Genomic DNA, 18,470 nt, shown 5'->3' with positions numbered 1-18,470 from the left:
AATGGCAGATGGAATTTAATGCAGAGAAGTGTGAGGTTTTCACACTTTGGTAGGACCAACCAGGGTAGGACTTACACAGTGAATGTTAGGGATCTGAGAAAACAGGTGCATAATTCGGTGAAAGTGCTGTCACAGGTAGATAGGATTGTTAAGAAAGCTTTTGTCACATTGGCCTTCACAGATCAAAGTACAGAGTATAGGAGCTGAGAAGGTATATAAGGCCTAATTTGCAGTATTGTGCGCAGTTTTGGTCACCTATCTACAGGAAAGACATAAATAAGGTTGAATGAGTACAGAGAAAATTTACAAGGATCTTGCCAGAACTGGAAGACCTAAGTTATAAGGAAAGATTGAATTGGTTAGGACTTTTTTTCCATGGAACATAGAAGACTGAGACAAGACTTGATAGTGGTATACAAAATTATGAGGGGTATAGATTGGGTAAGTGAAAGCAGGCTTTTTCTACTGATGTTGTGTGGAACTGCAACAAGAGGTCATGGGTTAAGGGTGAAAGGTGTACAGTTTAAGGGGAAGATGAAGGGAAACTTCTTCACTCAGAAAGTGCTGAGAGTGCGGAGTGAGCTGCTAGCACAAGTGCTGCATGCCAAGCTTGATTTTACAGAGGAAGTTAAGAAAGGCCCACTGCAAGTTCCGTGAATTATTAATTGTAGCCAATGAAAAACTGTTAAAGGTGTACTCAGCGAGTGTGCACACTGACTCATTGACATCTTCAATGTTTCATTCATCCAGGCTGCTGTCTCACATGATTCAAGTCAGCCACAATCATCCCTGTATTAAATAACTTTATACCTTCAGAACTAAATGACTGCTGCCCAGTGGCACTGATGTCAGCCATCATGAAGTACTTTGAACATCGATAATGGCACACATCAAATACTCCATCCCATCTGTCATTCACATGGCCCGGACACACCTAGAAAACAAGGACATTTATGTTAGAATGCTGCTTCTAGATTTCACTTCAGCATTCAACAGCATTGTCCACAGACCCCGGTGAACAAATTTCTACACTTCGGTCTAAGCACATCACTGTGTAACTAGGTGAGTTATTTTCCTCAAGCAGTAAGACTAATCAACACCTCCAACCACTAACTCCACCACTACTTTATTATTTCCTGTCAGTCACCTTATGTACAGTCTATTGTCATTTTCTGTACACAGGACATGGTTTTTTTTTTTGCTGATGGATCCGGAGTAACAATTATTTCATTCTCTTTTCCTCTTGTTTACTGGATGTTACATTAAACAATCTTGAATCTTTAATCTACACCACAATGTTGTGCTCAACCAAATCAATTTGTAATCAAATTGCCAACCAACTTAGTCCCTAATACCTACACAACGTCCATAAACTTCCGTTTCCTCATATTCGTATGCCTATCTAAATGTCTCTTAAATTTCCTGATATATCTGCCTTTAATGCCACCCAGTACCCACCACTCTCTGCATAAAAACTTGCCCCTCACATCTCCTTTGCATTTACCCCTCTCACCTTAAATGCATGCCCTCAAGTTTTAGATATTTCAACTCTGGGTGTATGATACTGTCTGTCTAATCTGTCTATGAAACTATCTAGCAAGGGACCAGCGATCAGGACAAAAAGAGGTGGTCGAGTAGGCAGAGGAGAAGCTATGGGACTGCTTTGAGATGGTGGACTGGGTTGTGGATCTGACTGAAGGCACCATGGTTGTCATGGACTTTGTTAAAATGGTTATTGATGAGTGTGTCCCACAAAGCATTCCGAGTCTTCCCCAACCAGAAGATCCACAATCTGCTGAGGGCCAGATCAGAAGCAGTCAAGTCTGGTGACTAAGAAAGTTACAGGAGGTCCAGGTACGCTCCTGGGAAAGTCATCTTGCAGGCGGGCTGGCAATTCTGGTCTAAACTTGAACTAATGAAAGATGCTCCACAGTTGTGACAGGGCTTGAATACCATCAGCTCTTAAAAAGTAAAATCAAGTGACATGGACGACAACAGGGCTTTGCTTCCAGATGAGCTCAATGCCTCTTGTGCTTGCTCTGGCCATCAAAATGTGGGGAACCATCACAAACTCCCGCAGCCCCCTATTTCAGTGATTTCAGTCTCTGAGGCCAGTGTGTGAGCAGCCTTCAGGAAGGTGAGCCCCCGAAAGGCATCTGGCCCAGACGGGGTACCAGGCCAAGTAACAAAGACCTGTGCCGATCTGCTGGCTGGAACGTTCGCTGAGATCTTTCCCCTCTTGTTTCAGCAGTCTGAGGTACCTCCCTGCTTTAAGCAGGCTTCAATTATACCGGAGCCTAAGAAGAACATGGTAATTTGCCTCAATGACTATTGCTCAGTAGTGCTTAAATCCACCGTGACGAAGTGCTTTGAGAGCTTGGTGATGAAACATATCAAACCCTGCCTGAGAAGCAACTTGAATCTGCTTCAATTTGCCTACCGAAGCAACAGGTCCACAGCAGATGCCATCTCCTTGGCTCTTCACTCAACCCTGGAACATCTGGACACTAAAGATGCAAACATAAGGATGCTCTTTATCGACTACAGTTCTGCATTCAATACCATCATCCTCACAAAACCGATCAATAGGCTTCAAGACTTTGACCTCAATATCTCCTTGTGCAATTGGATCCTCGATTTGCTCCCTTGTAGAATAAGCCTGGTTAGTCACCTCCTCCACAATCTCCTTCAGCACAGGTGCACCACAGAGCTGTGCGCTCTCCTCCACTCTACTTAATTTACACTTATGACTGTGTGGCTCCTAAACCACAGCTCGTATGCTCTGTTCAAGCTACCACTGTTCTTGACCAAATCAAAGGTGGTGATGAATCAGCATATCGGAGAAAGATTGAAAGTCCGGCTGAGTGGTTGCCACAACAACAGCTTCCTATCCAATGTCAGCAAGACCGAGGAGTGGAGGAAGAGGAGGTCCATGAGCCAGTCCTCATTGGAGGGTCAGATGTGGAGAGAGTCAGCAACTTTAAATTCCTTGATGTTATTATTTTGGTGGATCTGTCCTGGACCCAGCATGTAAGTGCAGTTACAAAGCAAGTCTCTACTTCCATAGGAGTTTGCAAAGGGTTGGCATTAAATCTAAAACTTTGACAAACTTCTATAGATGTGTATAGTGGGGAGTATATTGAGTGGATGCAGCACAGCCTGGTATGGAAACACCAAAGCCCTTGCACAGAAAATCCTACAAAAGGTAGTGAATATAGCTCAGTCCATTACGAGTAAAGCCCTCTGCACCATTGAACACATCTACATGGAGTGTTGTCGTGGGAAAGCAGCATCCATCATCAGGGACTCCCAGCACCCGGGACACGCTCTCCTCTCGCTTCTGCCATCAAGAAGGCGGCACAGGAGACTCAGGACTCACACCACCAGTTTCAGCAACAGTTATTACCCTTCAACCATGAGGATCTTGAACCAAAGGGGATAACTACACTTTTCCCATCATTCAAATGTTCCCACAACCTATGGACTCTCTTTCAAATACTTTTCATCTCATATTCTTAATATTTATTGTTTATTTATTTATATTATTTCTTTTTCTCCTTTCTTTTTGTATTTGAACAGTTAGTTATCTTTGGGACACTGGTTGTTCACCCTGTTGGTGTGGTCTTTAATTGATTCTATTGTGTTTGTTGGATTTAATGAGTATGCCCGCAAGAAAATTAATCTCATGGTTGTATATGGAGACATATATGTACTTTGACATTAAATTTATTTTGAGCTTTAATCTTATAAACTATCAGATCTATGATGATCAAATGAGATATGATGTGCCGTTGAGCCTCTCTATGACTCTGAGATTACAAAGCTCAGATTCGAACAGTTCACAAAGACAGTGAGGAACTTGGGGCTAAGGTCCTGGCTTAAGGTTGGAGGGAATTTCTGCTAATCCTTGGAGATGCCTACTGATGGGTTATAGGCAGTCAAGGGGTAGAAAGGGACATGCACTCTTTTTTTTTACAAAATCACAAAAGCTTATTCTCAAGATTTCACCGAATGCAAAGCACCATTGATTTACCAGACTGTTAAAAATTTCAACTTAAAATATGGTTACTGCTGTCTTTAAAACCCTCAATTCCCTGGGGGGCCCACTGTTCCTGGAGATACCCCACTGTACCCATAGTGACTGAGTGACTGCATGCTCCCTCTTCCAATACATACATACATATATATACAGAGAGAGAGAGAGAGAGGGAGAGGGAGAGGGAGAGGGAGAGGGAGAGGGAGAGAAAGAGAGACAGAGAGAGAAAAAAGAGAGACAGAGAGAGAGACAGAAAGAGAAAAAAGAGAGACAGAGAGAGAGAGAGACAGAGACACAGAGAGAGTGAGAGAGAGAGAGAGAGAGAGATCTTTCCTTAGAGTATTAAAGCACCTCTCTGAATCCTCGAGCAGTCCATGTCACTTCTAGGCCCAGGTTTGAGGCTGTAAAAGAATCTGACCATGGCCTGAAATGGCCTCACTGGACCATCTCCAGCAGCTGTGACACTTTAATGAGAGCACTGTGCTTAAATGGATTTGCAGAATATTTCACAAGATTCACAAGTGAATCAGTTGATTTAGAAGACCTGCTGGGAGAACACTCAGAGCCTGCCGGCCAAGTTTTCCTGCATAAAGTGGATGAGATGGTGGCTGTAATTGTGACGCTCCTGGCCAGATGTGACTCTCAGATTGAGATGCACGTTGTCACAGCTCAGAGCTCTTGAGAGAAGCCCTGACAAATGTTGTGCATAACATCTGTTCAAATTACCTCACGTATTGCAACATGTTTCCCACTTCTACAAAATTTCCAGACATTTTCCGCAACACCCCACATAGTCTCCAGCACTGCCATTTGAACGTTTATCATTGCCGTCACTGGGTTTTCAACCCTGCGGGCAGCACGGGCCAACCAAGAAATCAAATTCACACAGACAGACGGAGAAGGTGAACCAGCTTTAGTGGAGGTATGTTGGTAGTTCTTTACAGCAATTTAATTATTTGATCTTAACCTTTATTACTCATTGTGTGGGTATTGTTAGTACAGAACAGAAACTACACACCTTATCAGAAGTTTCTTCTCCCATGTAGTTAATCTGATCAATCATTCCAGCTAAAAACCCACCCCTCTGTATATTATACTAATTACCATGACTGCAGATTATGTGCTGTATGTGTTAAGGACATAGAACCAGACGGGGAAAATATTGTCGCAGACACTATACACGTAACAAACTGCCTCTTCCTAAAGCTCCCTTCTGGAAAGCTTAATAGGCCTATTAACAGAAAAACTTTATGCCACCTTAAAAGTTGCAGTGTAGACACTTTAAATCACTTATGATAAAGCTGGGTACATTGTAAGAACATGCTGATATTTACGCACACTTTATTCCATATCCGTACTTTAACCTCTAACTTTATTTTTACTTAATTCTTTATTGTTTATAGTTATTGAATGTGGTTTTTGTTGCTCATCACATCCTGACCAACACACCAACCACACTACAGCACATAAATATAAATAGAAACTAAAGCTGATACTTGACCCTGAATTGATACAGAAAGCGTAATCTGTAATAGATCTGCACGGGATTGGAAAAAAGCTGTGGAGTATTGCAAACTCAGCTCGCTCCATCATGGGCACTTGCCTCGGAGACAAGAGGCAATCTCTCCAAAGGGCGGCATCCATCATTAAGGACCCCATCACCCAGGGCATGCCCTCCTCTCATTGTCACCATCAGGGAAAAGGTACAGGAGCCTGAAGACACACACTCAACATTTTAGGATCAGCTCCCTCTCTTCCACCATCAGATTTCTGAATGGGCAATGAAGCCATGAACACTACCTCATTAATTTTTCTTTTTGTTCTCTTTTCTCTCCTTTTAAATTATTATCTATGTCCATTCTTATTTAGTTTGTAGTTATTTATTATCATGTATTACAATGTACTGCCACCAGCAAGACAACAAATTTCACGACATAGGCCAGTGATGTTAAACCTGATTCCGATTCATTGAAATACCTGAGTTATACATCAGGAAAACTGGCATTTCAGCCCAACTTCTCCATGCTAATCAAGATGTCTTTCCCAATTAATCTCTTTTGCATGAATTTGGTCCATATCCTTCCAACCCTTTCCAGTCCATGAACCGGTCCATGTAATTTTAAAATGTTATAATTGTACTGACCTCTACCACTTCCTCCAGCAGCTCATTCCATATTAAAATCACTCTTGTTACGGGGTACTTGCCCTCCAGGAAGCTTTAAATCTTTCTCCTCTCACTTTAAACCTTGGCCCTCTAGTTTCAGGAAATCCCCGCCCCCAACCCCAACGTGGGAGAAGGATTATAATCACCTCCCCTTTCTATCATAATTTTATAAACTGCTATAAGCAGAGAAGATGCTCAAAACCCTCAGGTGATTACAATCAGAATCAGAATTAGATTTATTATCATTGACAAGTGTCACTGAACCACTGAGGGGGTTCATTCTGGGAGGTCAAATATGATGGCAGAATATAATATTAATAGTAAGACTCTTGGCAGTGTGGAGGATCAGAGGGATCTTGGGATCCGAGTCCATAGGACACTCAAAGCTTTTGCGCAGGTTGACAGTGCTGTTAAGAAGGCGTGTGGTGTGTTGGCCTTCATCAACCGTGAGACTGAGTTCAAGAGCTGTGAGATACTGTTACTGCAATATAGGACCTTGGTCAGACCCCACTTGGAATACTGTGCTCAGTTCTGGTCACCTCACTACAGGAAGGATGTATAAACTATAGAGGGTGCAGAAGAGATTTACAAGATTAGGTTGAGTGAACTTGGCCTTTTCTCCTTGGAACGACGGAATATGAGAAGTTAACCTGATAGAGGTATACAAGATGATGAGAGGCATTGATCGTGTGGATAATCAGAGGCTTTTTCCCGGGGCTGAAATGGCTAGCACGAGAGTGCACAGTTTTAAGGTGTTTGGAAGTAGGTACAGAGGAGATGTCAGGTGTAAGTTTTTTACACAAAGAGTGGTGAGTGTGTGGAACATGCTGCCGGTGGCGGTGGTGGAGGGGAAAAAATGTGAGGTCTTTTAAGATCTTACAAAAGGTCTTTTAAGGATATGTCCTTTTAAGGAAAAGGTCTTAAATGTCCTTAACATCATCTCTGGAAGGGAGTTCCATGCACCCACCGCTCTCTGTATCAAGACCTTATCTCTGACTTACATCTTATTCTTTCTTCCAATCACAATACACCCTCCTATCAGCCATTTCCAGCCTGGCTGTCCACCCTTTCTATGACTCTTATCATCTTATACACCTCTATTAAGTCACCTTTCATCCTCCGCTCTAAAGAGAAAAGCCCCAGCTCGCTCAACTTATCCTCATAAAACCTGCTCTCTCATCCAAGCATCTTCCTGGTAAATCTCCTTTGCACCATCTCTAAAGCTTCCACATCGTTCCTATAATAAAGCAGCCAGACATGAACACAACGTCCTATGTGTGGTCTAACCAGGGCTTCGTAGAGCTGCAACAAGAGCTTTGTGGTTCCTGAACTCAATCCCCCTACTAGTGAAGGCTAATACACCATATGCCTTCTTAATAACTCTATAAACTTGCATGTGAAGGATTTATGGATGTAGACCTCAAGTTCCTTCTGTTCCTTCACACTGCTAAGAACCCTGCACTCTGTCTTCAAGTATAACCTTCCAAAGTGAATCACTTCACACTTTTCTGGATTGTACTCGATCTGCCATAGCACAGCCCGACGCTTCATCCTGTCAACATCCTGTTGAAACTTACACCACTCTTATTCACTATCCGCAGCTCCACCAAACTTTGTGTAATCTGTAGACTTACTAACCCACCCTCGTCATGTATAAAAATTACAAAGTGCAGGGGTCCCAGAACCAATCCTTGTGAAACACGACTGGCCACCAAACTCCAAGCAGAGTTTGCTTCATTTACAACTACTCTCTCCCTTCGGTAGGCATGCCAGTTCTGTATCCACACAGCCAAGTTTCCCTGGATCTCATGTCTCCTGACTTTCTGAGTGAGCTGACCACGGGGAACCTTATCAAACACCTTACTAAAATCCGTATACACACACGTCCACTGTTCTACCTTCATTAATGCACTTAGTCACATCCTCAAAGAATTCAATCAGGCTCGCAAGTTATGACCAGGCTTTCACAAGGCCATGCTGACTGTCCCTAATCAGACCATGTTTCTCCAAATACTCATAAATCCCACCTCTAAGAATCTTCTCCAAAAATTTGCCTGCCACTGAAGTAAGACTCACTGGTCAATAATTCCCAGGGTTATTCCGGGAATGAGGAATGACATTTCCCACTCTCTGGTCATCTGGCACTACTCCCGTGATCAGCGTGTATGCACAGATTATTGTCAAGGGTGCAGCAATCTCTTCCCTCACTTCCCATAGTAACCTGGGTTATAGCCCATCTGGCACCACGGACTGATCTATCCAAATGTTTTTTTAGCACATCTTCTTTCTTAATTTCAACATGTTCAAGCATATCAACCTGTTTTACACTGTTCTCATAATCATCAAAGTCCTTCTCACTCGGGTTATTCCTCATGTTCGTCATATATATGTAGAATGCTTCGGGGTTTCCCTTAATCCTTTTCACCTAGGCATTTTCATGCCTCCTCCTTGCTCTCCTAAGTATATTCCTAGCTACCTTGTAACTCTCTAGAGCCCTGTCTTCCTAAACCTTAAGTAAGCTTCTTTTTCCCTTTTGACTAGATGTTTCACTTCTCTTGTCAACTGTGGCTCCTTCACCCTACCATCCTTTCCCTGCCTTAATAGGATAATCTTATCCAAAACCCATGCAAGTTCTCCCTAAACAATGTACACATTTCCATTGTGCATTTCCCTGAGTATATCTGTTCCCAATTTATGTTCCTGCCTAATAGCATCATTATTCTCTACCCCCAAATAAATACTTTCCCAGAATGGATCCCTCGAGAACATCTCTGGTTTTACCTCCATGTAGAATACCTCCACCTGCTACCACCCTCTGCAATCTGTGGACAAGCCAATTTAGAGTCCATGCAGCCAAGAGTCCCTGGATCCCATGTGGATTCTGGGAGAGTGGGGTTCGAATGACCTGGGGCTTGTGTAAGACCCATTGTTCTCAAGACCTCCGATAATTATCACAAAACACGCTAATGTGGAGAACGCAGGGCAGCTGTCTTCGTGTGCAGACAGGAAGGCTCTACAACGTGGAGTCGATACTGCCCAATGCATCGCTGGCACCAGCCTACCCGCCATCAAGTGCACATTCAAAGATTCAAAGTACGTATGCAGCATTCAACCCCGAGGTTCATCTTCCCCACAGACAGCCACGAAACAGAGAACCATGGAACCAACCTGCTCAAAGAAAAGCAGCAACTCTTACCACACGCAAAACAATTGTGAAAACAGCTAAAAAAAGAGTGAAAACACAAAATCAAAAGGCATATTTCAGTACAGTTCAACTCAGTAATCATTATCTGTATTATCTGCCCCAATTTCAAAAATCACCCAAAAGTAACAGGAAAAAAAGGAGTGACCAGACTAGTATACATCATAAACCCAAACCAGAGTCCAAGACTACAAACCACAGTGATTAAACCTTGCTCCAGCACTACCCTCTAACAGCATCGAGGGGGAGAGGGATATCACGTGTATGCAAGGACCCTCTGTCAAGAGCAGCGAGTGGGAGGGAGAGAAGGACTGCCACTTGTGGACTCCCCACTCTGCAAGTGAGAGGCTGATAGGTGGCACTGAACACTCACACCCTCCATACCCACCTCATTGACTTCAACCTTACTTGGCACTTTAATCAGCAAGATTGGTGAGAGATGGAGTCAATCTCCTATCTCCTACCTTCCTGGCCTCCCTGGCACACACTTTCTTTATGGCCTCGAAGAACCTTCTTGGAGACCGTAAAGCCTGATCAGCTCAAAAACGCACCGTCAGAATGTAGATAACAGGCTCCAACTGTAACAGAAGCAGATCTGGAATAAATAGAAGATGTAAAAGAACTAAAAGTATGCCAGAAAAGGGCCAGTAACATCATGAAGGAACCCACCCACCTGCACAGGGACTGTTTGTCCCATTCCCTATAGAAAGGAAGCTATGTAGCATCCACGCCAGGACCACCAGATTAAAAACAGTTACTATCTCCAAGCAGTAAGGCCGATCAACACCACCACCCACTAACCCACCCTCCACACTCCCAATGACCACTATATAAATTCCTGTCAGAGTCACCTTATCTACAGACACTCTTGGGCCTAGTGTCACTTTATGGACAGACAGTACGATCAATATACAAGCTATCTTATGTACAGTATTTATATTTATTGTGTTTTTTATGATTGGGTTCTTGATCTTAATTGCATTTTTTGTGCAGCTTTGAATCTGAAGTAACAATTTTTTTCATTCTCTACACTTGTGTACTGGAAATGACATTAAATAATCTTGAATCTCGAATTATAGTAATAAGTTGGAATACTGCAAATTCTGACTATTCTCATTATATGCTCTGTTTTCCTACAGGAAAATGGTTGGACAGACTTATCAAGTTAATGACATTGACTTCAGCAATTATTTTGAAAATTATTCATATGAGTACGATTTAGGTCCCGATGTATCTCCCTGCATACCCATGGTGAAAGCTTCGGTCAATATTGCACTTACTGTTGTCTACAGCCTGGTGTGTTTCCTCGCCGTGATGGGGAACCTGGTGGTGATGATCGTCATTCTTTACAACCGAAATGTGATCTCGTCCATGGACGTCTACCTGCTCCATCTGGCCACGGCTGACCTGCTCTTTGCTGTCACTCTGCCCTTCTGGGCAGTGGATGCCACGTTTGGGTGGGTGTTTGGCGATGCCATGTGTAAGGTTGTCAGCATGCTCCAGGAGGTGAACTTTTACAGTGGCATCCTGTTGCTGGCCTGCATCAGTGTTGACCGTTACTTTGCCATCGTCCACTCTGCCCGCTCCCACAGACAGAAGCAGCCATTCCTGATCAAACTGGTCTGTGCTATTGTGTGGATGCTGGCTGTTCTCCTGTCTTTACCCATCCTCTACAAGGGCAAGTTCAACTACGACAGAAAAGTCCTGTGTTACGAGTTACTCGATGGTGAATCGGCCCTAATATGGAAAAAGACCACCAGGATTTTGCGACTTATTATTGGGTTTCTCATCCCTCTGGGAATCATGATCTTCTGCTACAGTGTCACGCTCCTGAAACTGTATCAAATGAAAGGTTTGCAGAAGCAGAAAGCCATGAAGGTCATTATCGCCGTGGTGCTCGCATTTCTCATTTGCTGGCTGCCCTACAATATCACCGTGTTTGTTGACACTCTGATGAGAAGCAAGCTCATCGCTGAGACTTGTGACAGGCGCAATCACATCAATCGGGCTCTGTCTGCATCTCTGTGTCTGGGATTCCTGCACTGCTGCGTGAACCCACTCTTGTACGCCTTCATCGGGGTGAAATTCCAGAGGAACCTGGTCAAAGTCTTGGCTAAGGCGGGTATTGTTAAGCAAACTCTTGTATCGAGGTACAGGAGATCTGTTTCATCTGTCTCTGATTCTGGGCTTATTTCAACCAGCGTGTACATTACATATGATGGAAGTGCTCGGGCCAGTAAGTAAGCGTTAGCAGATGGACTGGGACTGATATGAACAGCAGTCCTGTTCTGGGAATGACTGAGCAGCTGGTGAGAGGAACAAGGTTAACAGTGCAGGCTTCTGCCAATATTGTGGGGCTTCAACATTTGTCCTTTGCATTGATTCTCTGTTGTCTTATCCAGGTTCATCGTTAATTTAATAAATTCTCTTTGCATTTATACAGTTAACCAGGTCTCTGGTCGTTCTTTCTGGATTTTTGAAGTACAATCAATATGTCATAGAACAGTAGAGCACAAGCATGGGCCAAACATAAAACAAAGTTAAACTAAATCTTTCCTGCCTGCACATGATTCATTTCTCCCTGTTCCCTGCAGATTCATGAGTCTGTCTGACAGCCTCTATCATATCTGCCTCTCCATTACCCCCAGCAGCTATCCAAAGCACCACTACTCTCTGTGTAAAAATCGTACCTAACTAAACTAATCCCTTCTGCCTACAGAATGTCCATATCCCTCCATTCTCTGCACATTCATGTACCTGTAAGAACCTTTAAATGCTTCTATTGCATCTGCCTCCATCACCACTTCAGGCAGCATATTCTGGGTACCCACTGTTCTGTGTAAAGAAAAATAGTCATGAACATCTTGCTTAGACTTCCCGCCTTCTCCCCTTAAGTACAAGTCCTTTACTTTTTGACACTCATACCGTAGGGAAAAGATTCTGACTGTTAAAGTCAAAGTTGAGTTTATCGTCATGGGCAGACGTACATCACCTGTGCACAGATGCAGTGAAAAACTTACTGGCAGCAACATCACCGGCGCATTGGAATCATACATGTAACGTTCACCAGGAAAACATCAACAAATACGGTTTTTACAGGAAAGAATTGGAACAAAAAAAACCTGAAGTCCAGTTTAGTGCAAAGTGGTCATAGTGTTGCTAAACAGTAGTGCTTAGGGCTGTGCCAGCTGGTTCAAGAACTGTATGGTTGAAGGGAAGCAACTGTTCCTGAACCTGATGGTGTGAGACTTCAGGGTTCTCTCCCTCCTGCCCGATGGTGGCTGTCTATCATATCTGGAAATGATGGGAAACCTGTGCAGGAGAGATTTGAAAGTGGAAAAGCCGTTTCACTGGGACAATGGCCACGGAGGTCTGGGTCCAGTGGTAAGAGTAGATGTCACAACTCCTGTCTTCCTTAGTTGGAGTGTCAGACATTGAGTTCTCCTGTGCCACGTCATGCCCTTCACTCTCCACGGAACTGTCTTCCTGGCTGTTGCAGCTCAGTGTAGATCTTGTCCGCCCAGCACTCCATCTCGGACACTTCTCTCCCCTTTTTCGATCTCTCGGTCTCCATCTCTGGAGACAGACTGTCCATTGACATCTTCTATAAACCCACTGACTCCCATAGCTACCTTGATTATATCTCTTCCCACCCTGCCAAATGTAAAAATGCTATTCCCTATTCCCAGTTCCTCCGCCTCTGCCGCATCCATTCCCAGGATGAGGCTTTCCGTTCCAGGACATCCCAAATGTCCTCTTTCTTTAAGGATCTTGGTTTCCCTTCTGCTGTCATCAATGATGCCCTCACCCGCATCCCCTCCATCTCCTGCACTTTGGCCCTCAGCCCATCCTCCCATCACCATAGCAGGAACCAAGTTCCCCTTGTCCTCACCTACCACCCCACCAGCCTCCAGATCCAGCATATTATCCTCCGCAACTTCCGCCACCTTCAACAGGACCCCACCACTAAGGACATCTTTCCATCTCTACCCTTCTCTGCTTTCCGCAGGGATCATTCCCTCCGTGACTGCCTGGTCCTCATGTCCCTCCCCACAGATCTCCCACCCGGCACTTATCCCTGCAAGCGTAAGTGCTACACCTGTCCCTACACCTCCCCTCTTACCACCATTCAGGGCCTCAAACAGTCCTTCCAGGTGAGGCAACACTTCACTTGTGAGTCTGTTGGGGTCATCTATTGCATCTGCTGTTCCTGGTGCGACCTCCTCTGCATCGGCGAGACCCGACGCAGATCGGAGGACAGCTTTGTTGAGCACCTCTCCCCCACCCCTTGGTCTTTCCTCTAATTGGTTTTTCACCTGGCACCTGCCAGCCTTCTCCTTCTCATCCTCCCCCCACCTTCTTTATAGAGCCCCTGCCCCTTCCCTCTTCAGTCCTGACGAAGGGTCTCGGCCCGAAACGTCGACTGCTCGTTTCCACGGATGCTGCCCGACCTGCTGAGTTCCTCCAGCTTTTAGTGCGTACATCTTCACCTCCCTTTTGACTTCCAGTTTCCACAGGAATCACTCCCTCCTTGTCTAATCATTCCTCCCCACCAATCCCCCTCCTGGAAGATATCCTTGCAAGCGACAGAATACCACATCTGCCCATTCCCCTCTTTGTTCACCTCCACTCAGAGCGCCAAGTAGTCCCCCCATTTGAGCCAACACTGCACCTGTGAATCTGTTAGGGTCGCGCGTTGTATCCGGTGTCCCCAATGCACCACATAGGTGCATCTACATACGTAAGACCGGACGTAAATTGGAGGGCACTTCCACTCCGTCTGTAAAACACAGAATTTCCGAGCAGCCAACTGTTTTAATTCCTATCCCCATTCCGTCTGACATGTCCTCCTCTTCTGCCATGATGAGATCACTCTCAGTCTGGAGAAGCAATACCTTGTATTCCCTCTGGGTAGCTTCCAACATGATGGAATGAACTTCGACTTCCCCTTCCAGCATTTTTTTTGTTATTTCTCCTCCTCCTTCCCTCCCCTTCGATTCCCCACTCTCGCCTCTTACCCCTTCTCTTCACCTGCTTATCACCTCCCCCGGTGAATTTCCTTCTTCCCTTTCTCCCATGATCAGATAAATTCTCTAGCCTTTCACCTTTCCCACTCACCTGGCTTCATCTATCACCTTCTAGCTCGTCCCCCTTCCCCTTCCTCACCTTTTTGTTCCAGTAACATCCCCTTTTCTTTCCAGTCTTGATGATGGGTCGTACCCCAAAACATCGACTATGTACTAATTTCTATAGATGCCGCTGACCTGCTGAGTTCCTCCAGCATCTTGTGTGTGTTGGCAGACACATTTCACTGTGTGCTTCGCTCCATCTGTGATGTATAAATGAATTAGAATCCGAATCTCAGTGTTTTCCTGTTGCTTAATAAGGCATATGATGTATTGCCATTCATTAGAACTTAAGAGTCACAGATTAATGCTGCAGATCTACAAAACTCCGGTTAGACCACACTTGGAATATCGTGCTCAATTCTGGTCACCTCATTATAAGAAGGATGTGGAAGCTTTAGAGAGGGTGCAGAGAAGATTTACCAGGATGCTGCCTGGATTGGAGAGGGTGCAGAGAAGATTTGCCAGGATGCTGCCTGGATTGGAGAGGGTGCAGAGAAGATTTACCAGGATGCTGCCTGGATTGGAGAGGGTGCGGAGGAGATTCACCAGGATGCTGCCTGGATTGGAGAGGGTGCAGAGAAGATTTACCAGGATGCTGCCTGGATTGGAGAGGGTGCAGAGAAGATTTACCAGGATGCTGCCTGGATTGGAGAGGGTGCAGAGAAGATTTACCAGGATGCTGCCTGGATTGGAGAGGGTGCAGAGAAGATTTACCAGGATGCTGCCTGGATTAGAGAGGGTGCGGAGGAGATTCGCCAGGATGCTGCCTGGATTAGAGAGGGTGCAGGGGAGATTCACCAGGATGCTGCCTGGATTAGAGAGGGTGCGGAGGAGATTCACCAGGATGCTGCCTGGATTAGAGAGGGTGCGGAGGAGATTCACCAGGATGCTGCCTGGATTAGAGAGGGTGCGGAGGAGATTCGCCAGGATGCTGCCTGGATTAGAGAGGGTGCGGAGGAGATTCACCAGGATGCTGCCTGGATTAGAGAGGGTGCAGAGGAGATTCACCAGGATGCTGCCTGGATTAGAGAGGGTGCGGAGGAGATTCGCCAGGATGCTGCCTGGATTAGAGAGGGTGCGGAGGAGATTCGCCAGGATGCTGCCTGGATTGCCGAGCATGCTGTATCAGGATAGGTTGAGTGAACTAGGGCTTTTTTTGTTGGAGCAAAGGAGGATGAGAAGCAACTTGGTAGGGGTGTAATTTTTATTTATAGAACTATATAACCATAGAATATTACAGCACATAAACGGGCTTTTTGGCCCTTCTTGACTGTGCCGAACCATTTCTCTGCCTAGTCCCACTGAATTGCACCTGGTCCATGTCCCTCCATACCCCTCTCATTCATGTAACTGTCCAAGTTTTACTTAAATGTTAAAAGTGAGCCCGCATTTACAACTTCATCTGGCAGCTCATTCCACACTCCCACCACCCTCTGTGTGAAGAAGCCCCCCCCCCAATGTTCCCTTTAAACTTTTCCCCTTTCACCCTTAACCCATGTCCTCTGGTTTTTTTCTCCCCTGGCCTCTGTGGAAAAAGCCTGCTTGCATTCACTCTATCTGTACCCATCATAATTTTATACACCTCTATCAAGTCTTCCCTTTCTCTGAAACTCAGTTTCTCGAGTCCTGGCAACATCCTTCTAAACCTTCTCTGCACTCTTTCAACCTTATTAATATCCTTCCTATAATTCGGTGACCAAAACTGTACACAATACTCCAAATTCGGCCTCACCAATGCCTTACACAACCTCACCATAACATTATGAGATGAGAATTTTAAATGTATAAGATGATCTGAGGCATAGAGTGGACATAGTAGAGTTTCCCAGGGTGAAGAAGGCTAATACAAAGGGGCATAATTTGGAGATGATTAGAGGAAAGTTTAAGGGAGGTGTTCTTTGCACAGACAGTGGTGGGTGCATGGAGCTCTCTGCCAGGGGTGGTGGTAGGGACAGATACATTTGGGGCACCTAAGCAACTCAGACTCACGGATGAAAGAAAAAGTGAAAAAGCTTGAGCAAGAAAATGCAAAACAAAAGCTGTAGGTAGAATTCAGTTTCTCCTCACAACTTATTTTTTTTTCCCCTTCTTTTTTGTTGCTCAGTTAGGGATAGTAGAAATGCCAGGCAGGATCCTCTTGAGGGATGTGGGAGGGCAGGAAGGCCTCCGTTGTCCCCGACTGCTCCTGCGAGCACGCCATCCAGCTTCAGCTTCTAAGAAACTGCATTAAGGAGTTGGAGCTGAAACTGGATGAACTCCAGATCATTCGGGAGGCTGAGGGGTTGATTGATAGGACATGCAGAGAGGTAGTTACACTCAAGGCGCAGGACACAGGGAACTGGGTGACAGGCAGTAAGAGGAAAGGGGTACATCCGCCAGTCCACGTACCTCTGTGGCCAACCCCCTCAACAACAGGTATTTCACATTGGATGCTCTGGAGGGGGAGTGGGGGTAGGTGGGGTGGGATGACCTAGCACAGGAAAATCACACTGGTTAGATCTCTGTACTGAGTCAGTCTCTGTGACTCAGAAGGGAGGGAAGAGGTGAGTTGTGGTGATAGGGTATTTAGTTAGTTAGGTTAGTTAGGGGAACAGAAAGGAGGTTCTGTGGTTGACAACAAGATTCCCAGATGGTATTTTGTCTCCTGGATGCCAGGGACCAGGACATCTCAGATCGAGTCCTTAGCATTCTTAAGTGGGAGGGTGAAAAGCCAGAGGTCGTGGTCCATGTGGACACGGGAAGAATGAGTGATGAGATTCTGCAAAGGGAGTTCAGGGTAGTAGGTGCTAGGTTAAAGGACTGGACATCCAAGGTCGCGAGCTCAGGCTTCCTTCCCGGGCCTCGTCCTAGTGAGGCCAGAAATAGGACGTTTATACAGTTGGCTAAGGAGTTGGTGTAGGAGGGCGGCAGAAGATTTTTGGATCATTGGGTTCCCTTCCAGCGAAGATGAGACTGGTACAGAAGAGACAATCTGTACCTGAGCTGGAAGGAGACTAATATCCCAGTGGGAAGGTTTGCTGGTGCTGCATGGTGGGGTTTAAACCAGAGTTGCAGGGCAAAGGGGACCAGAGTGTTAGAACAGTTTGTAGTGAGATTGTGGAGGCAGATGTTGGTAAGACCTGAGACAAAGTCAGGAATCAAAAGGTTGAGCACGGTGTGACTAATGTCCCGAGCTGTGTATATTTCAATGCAAGAAGTATTGTAGGAAAGGTAGATGAGCTCAGAACATGGATTAACAGATGGAATTCTGATATTGTAGCCATTAGTGAGACTTGGTTGCAGGAGGAACAGGACTAGAAATCTGGAGTTCCATTTATTTAGATGTGACAGAGCGGGAGGGATTAAAGGGGGAGGGGTGGTGTTAGTAGCCAGGGAAAATGTCACTGAGGACTGACTGGAGAACTCGTCTAGAGAGGCATTATGGGGGGAAATGAGTAATAAGAAGCTTATGATGATGTTAATTGGGCTATATTACAGATCACCCAACAGTTTGAGGGATTTAGAGGAACAAATTTGTGGAGAGATCGCAGACTGTTATAAGAAACATAAGGTTATTATCATAGTGATTTTAACTTTCCACATATTGACTGGGATTTCCATACTGTAAAAAGGACTAGATGGGATAGAGTTTGTCAAATGTGTTCAGAAAATTTTCCTTAATCAGGACATTGAGTCCTAATGAGAGAACTTGATTCTTGATCTGCTATTCAGGAATGAGATAGGGCAAGGGAAAGAAGTTTGTGAAGTGTGAGGCCATCAAAAGTGAAAATTACAGAGTACAAAGCTTGTCTGTGCCTGTCAGAATAAAAGGTAAGGATAACAAGTGTAAGAAACCTTGGTTTTTGAGAGATATCGAGGCCCTGGTTAACGAATAAAAGGAACTACATAGCCAGTATAGGAACAAATGATGTACTTATGGAGTATAAGAAATGCAAGAAA

General features: G+C 45.0%; 1 protein-coding gene across 1 annotated transcript; it reads left to right on the top strand.

The window, feature by feature from the left end:
- Positions 1–4,840: 4,840 nt before the first annotated feature.
- Positions 4,841–11,798, top strand: LOC132392290 (C-X-C chemokine receptor type 2-like). Its single transcript, XM_059966112.1, has 2 exons — positions 4,841–4,958; positions 10,542–11,798. Exon 2 carries the CDS (start codon positions 10,546–10,548, stop codon positions 11,644–11,646), a length of 1,101 nt encoding a protein of 366 aa, XP_059822095.1. The 5' UTR covers positions 4,841–4,958; positions 10,542–10,545; the 3' UTR covers positions 11,647–11,798.
- The last annotated feature ends 6,672 nt before the right edge of the window (positions 11,799–18,470 follow it).

Source organism: Hypanus sabinus, chromosome 4 (genome assembly GCF_030144855.1).
Source record: "Hypanus sabinus isolate sHypSab1 chromosome 4, sHypSab1.hap1, whole genome shotgun sequence".
Taxonomy (NCBI): Eukaryota; Metazoa; Chordata; class Chondrichthyes; order Myliobatiformes; family Dasyatidae; genus Hypanus; species Hypanus sabinus.
The sequence above is the reverse complement of the archived record's forward strand: the minus strand, read 5'-3'. Positions and strand labels throughout refer to the sequence as shown.

What these genes read in the sequence shown, in the direction of transcription:
- LOC132392290 (XM_059966112.1), top strand. Translation starts at nt 10,546, where the DNA reads ATGGTTGGACAGACTTATCAAGTTAATGACATTGACTTCAGCAATTAT.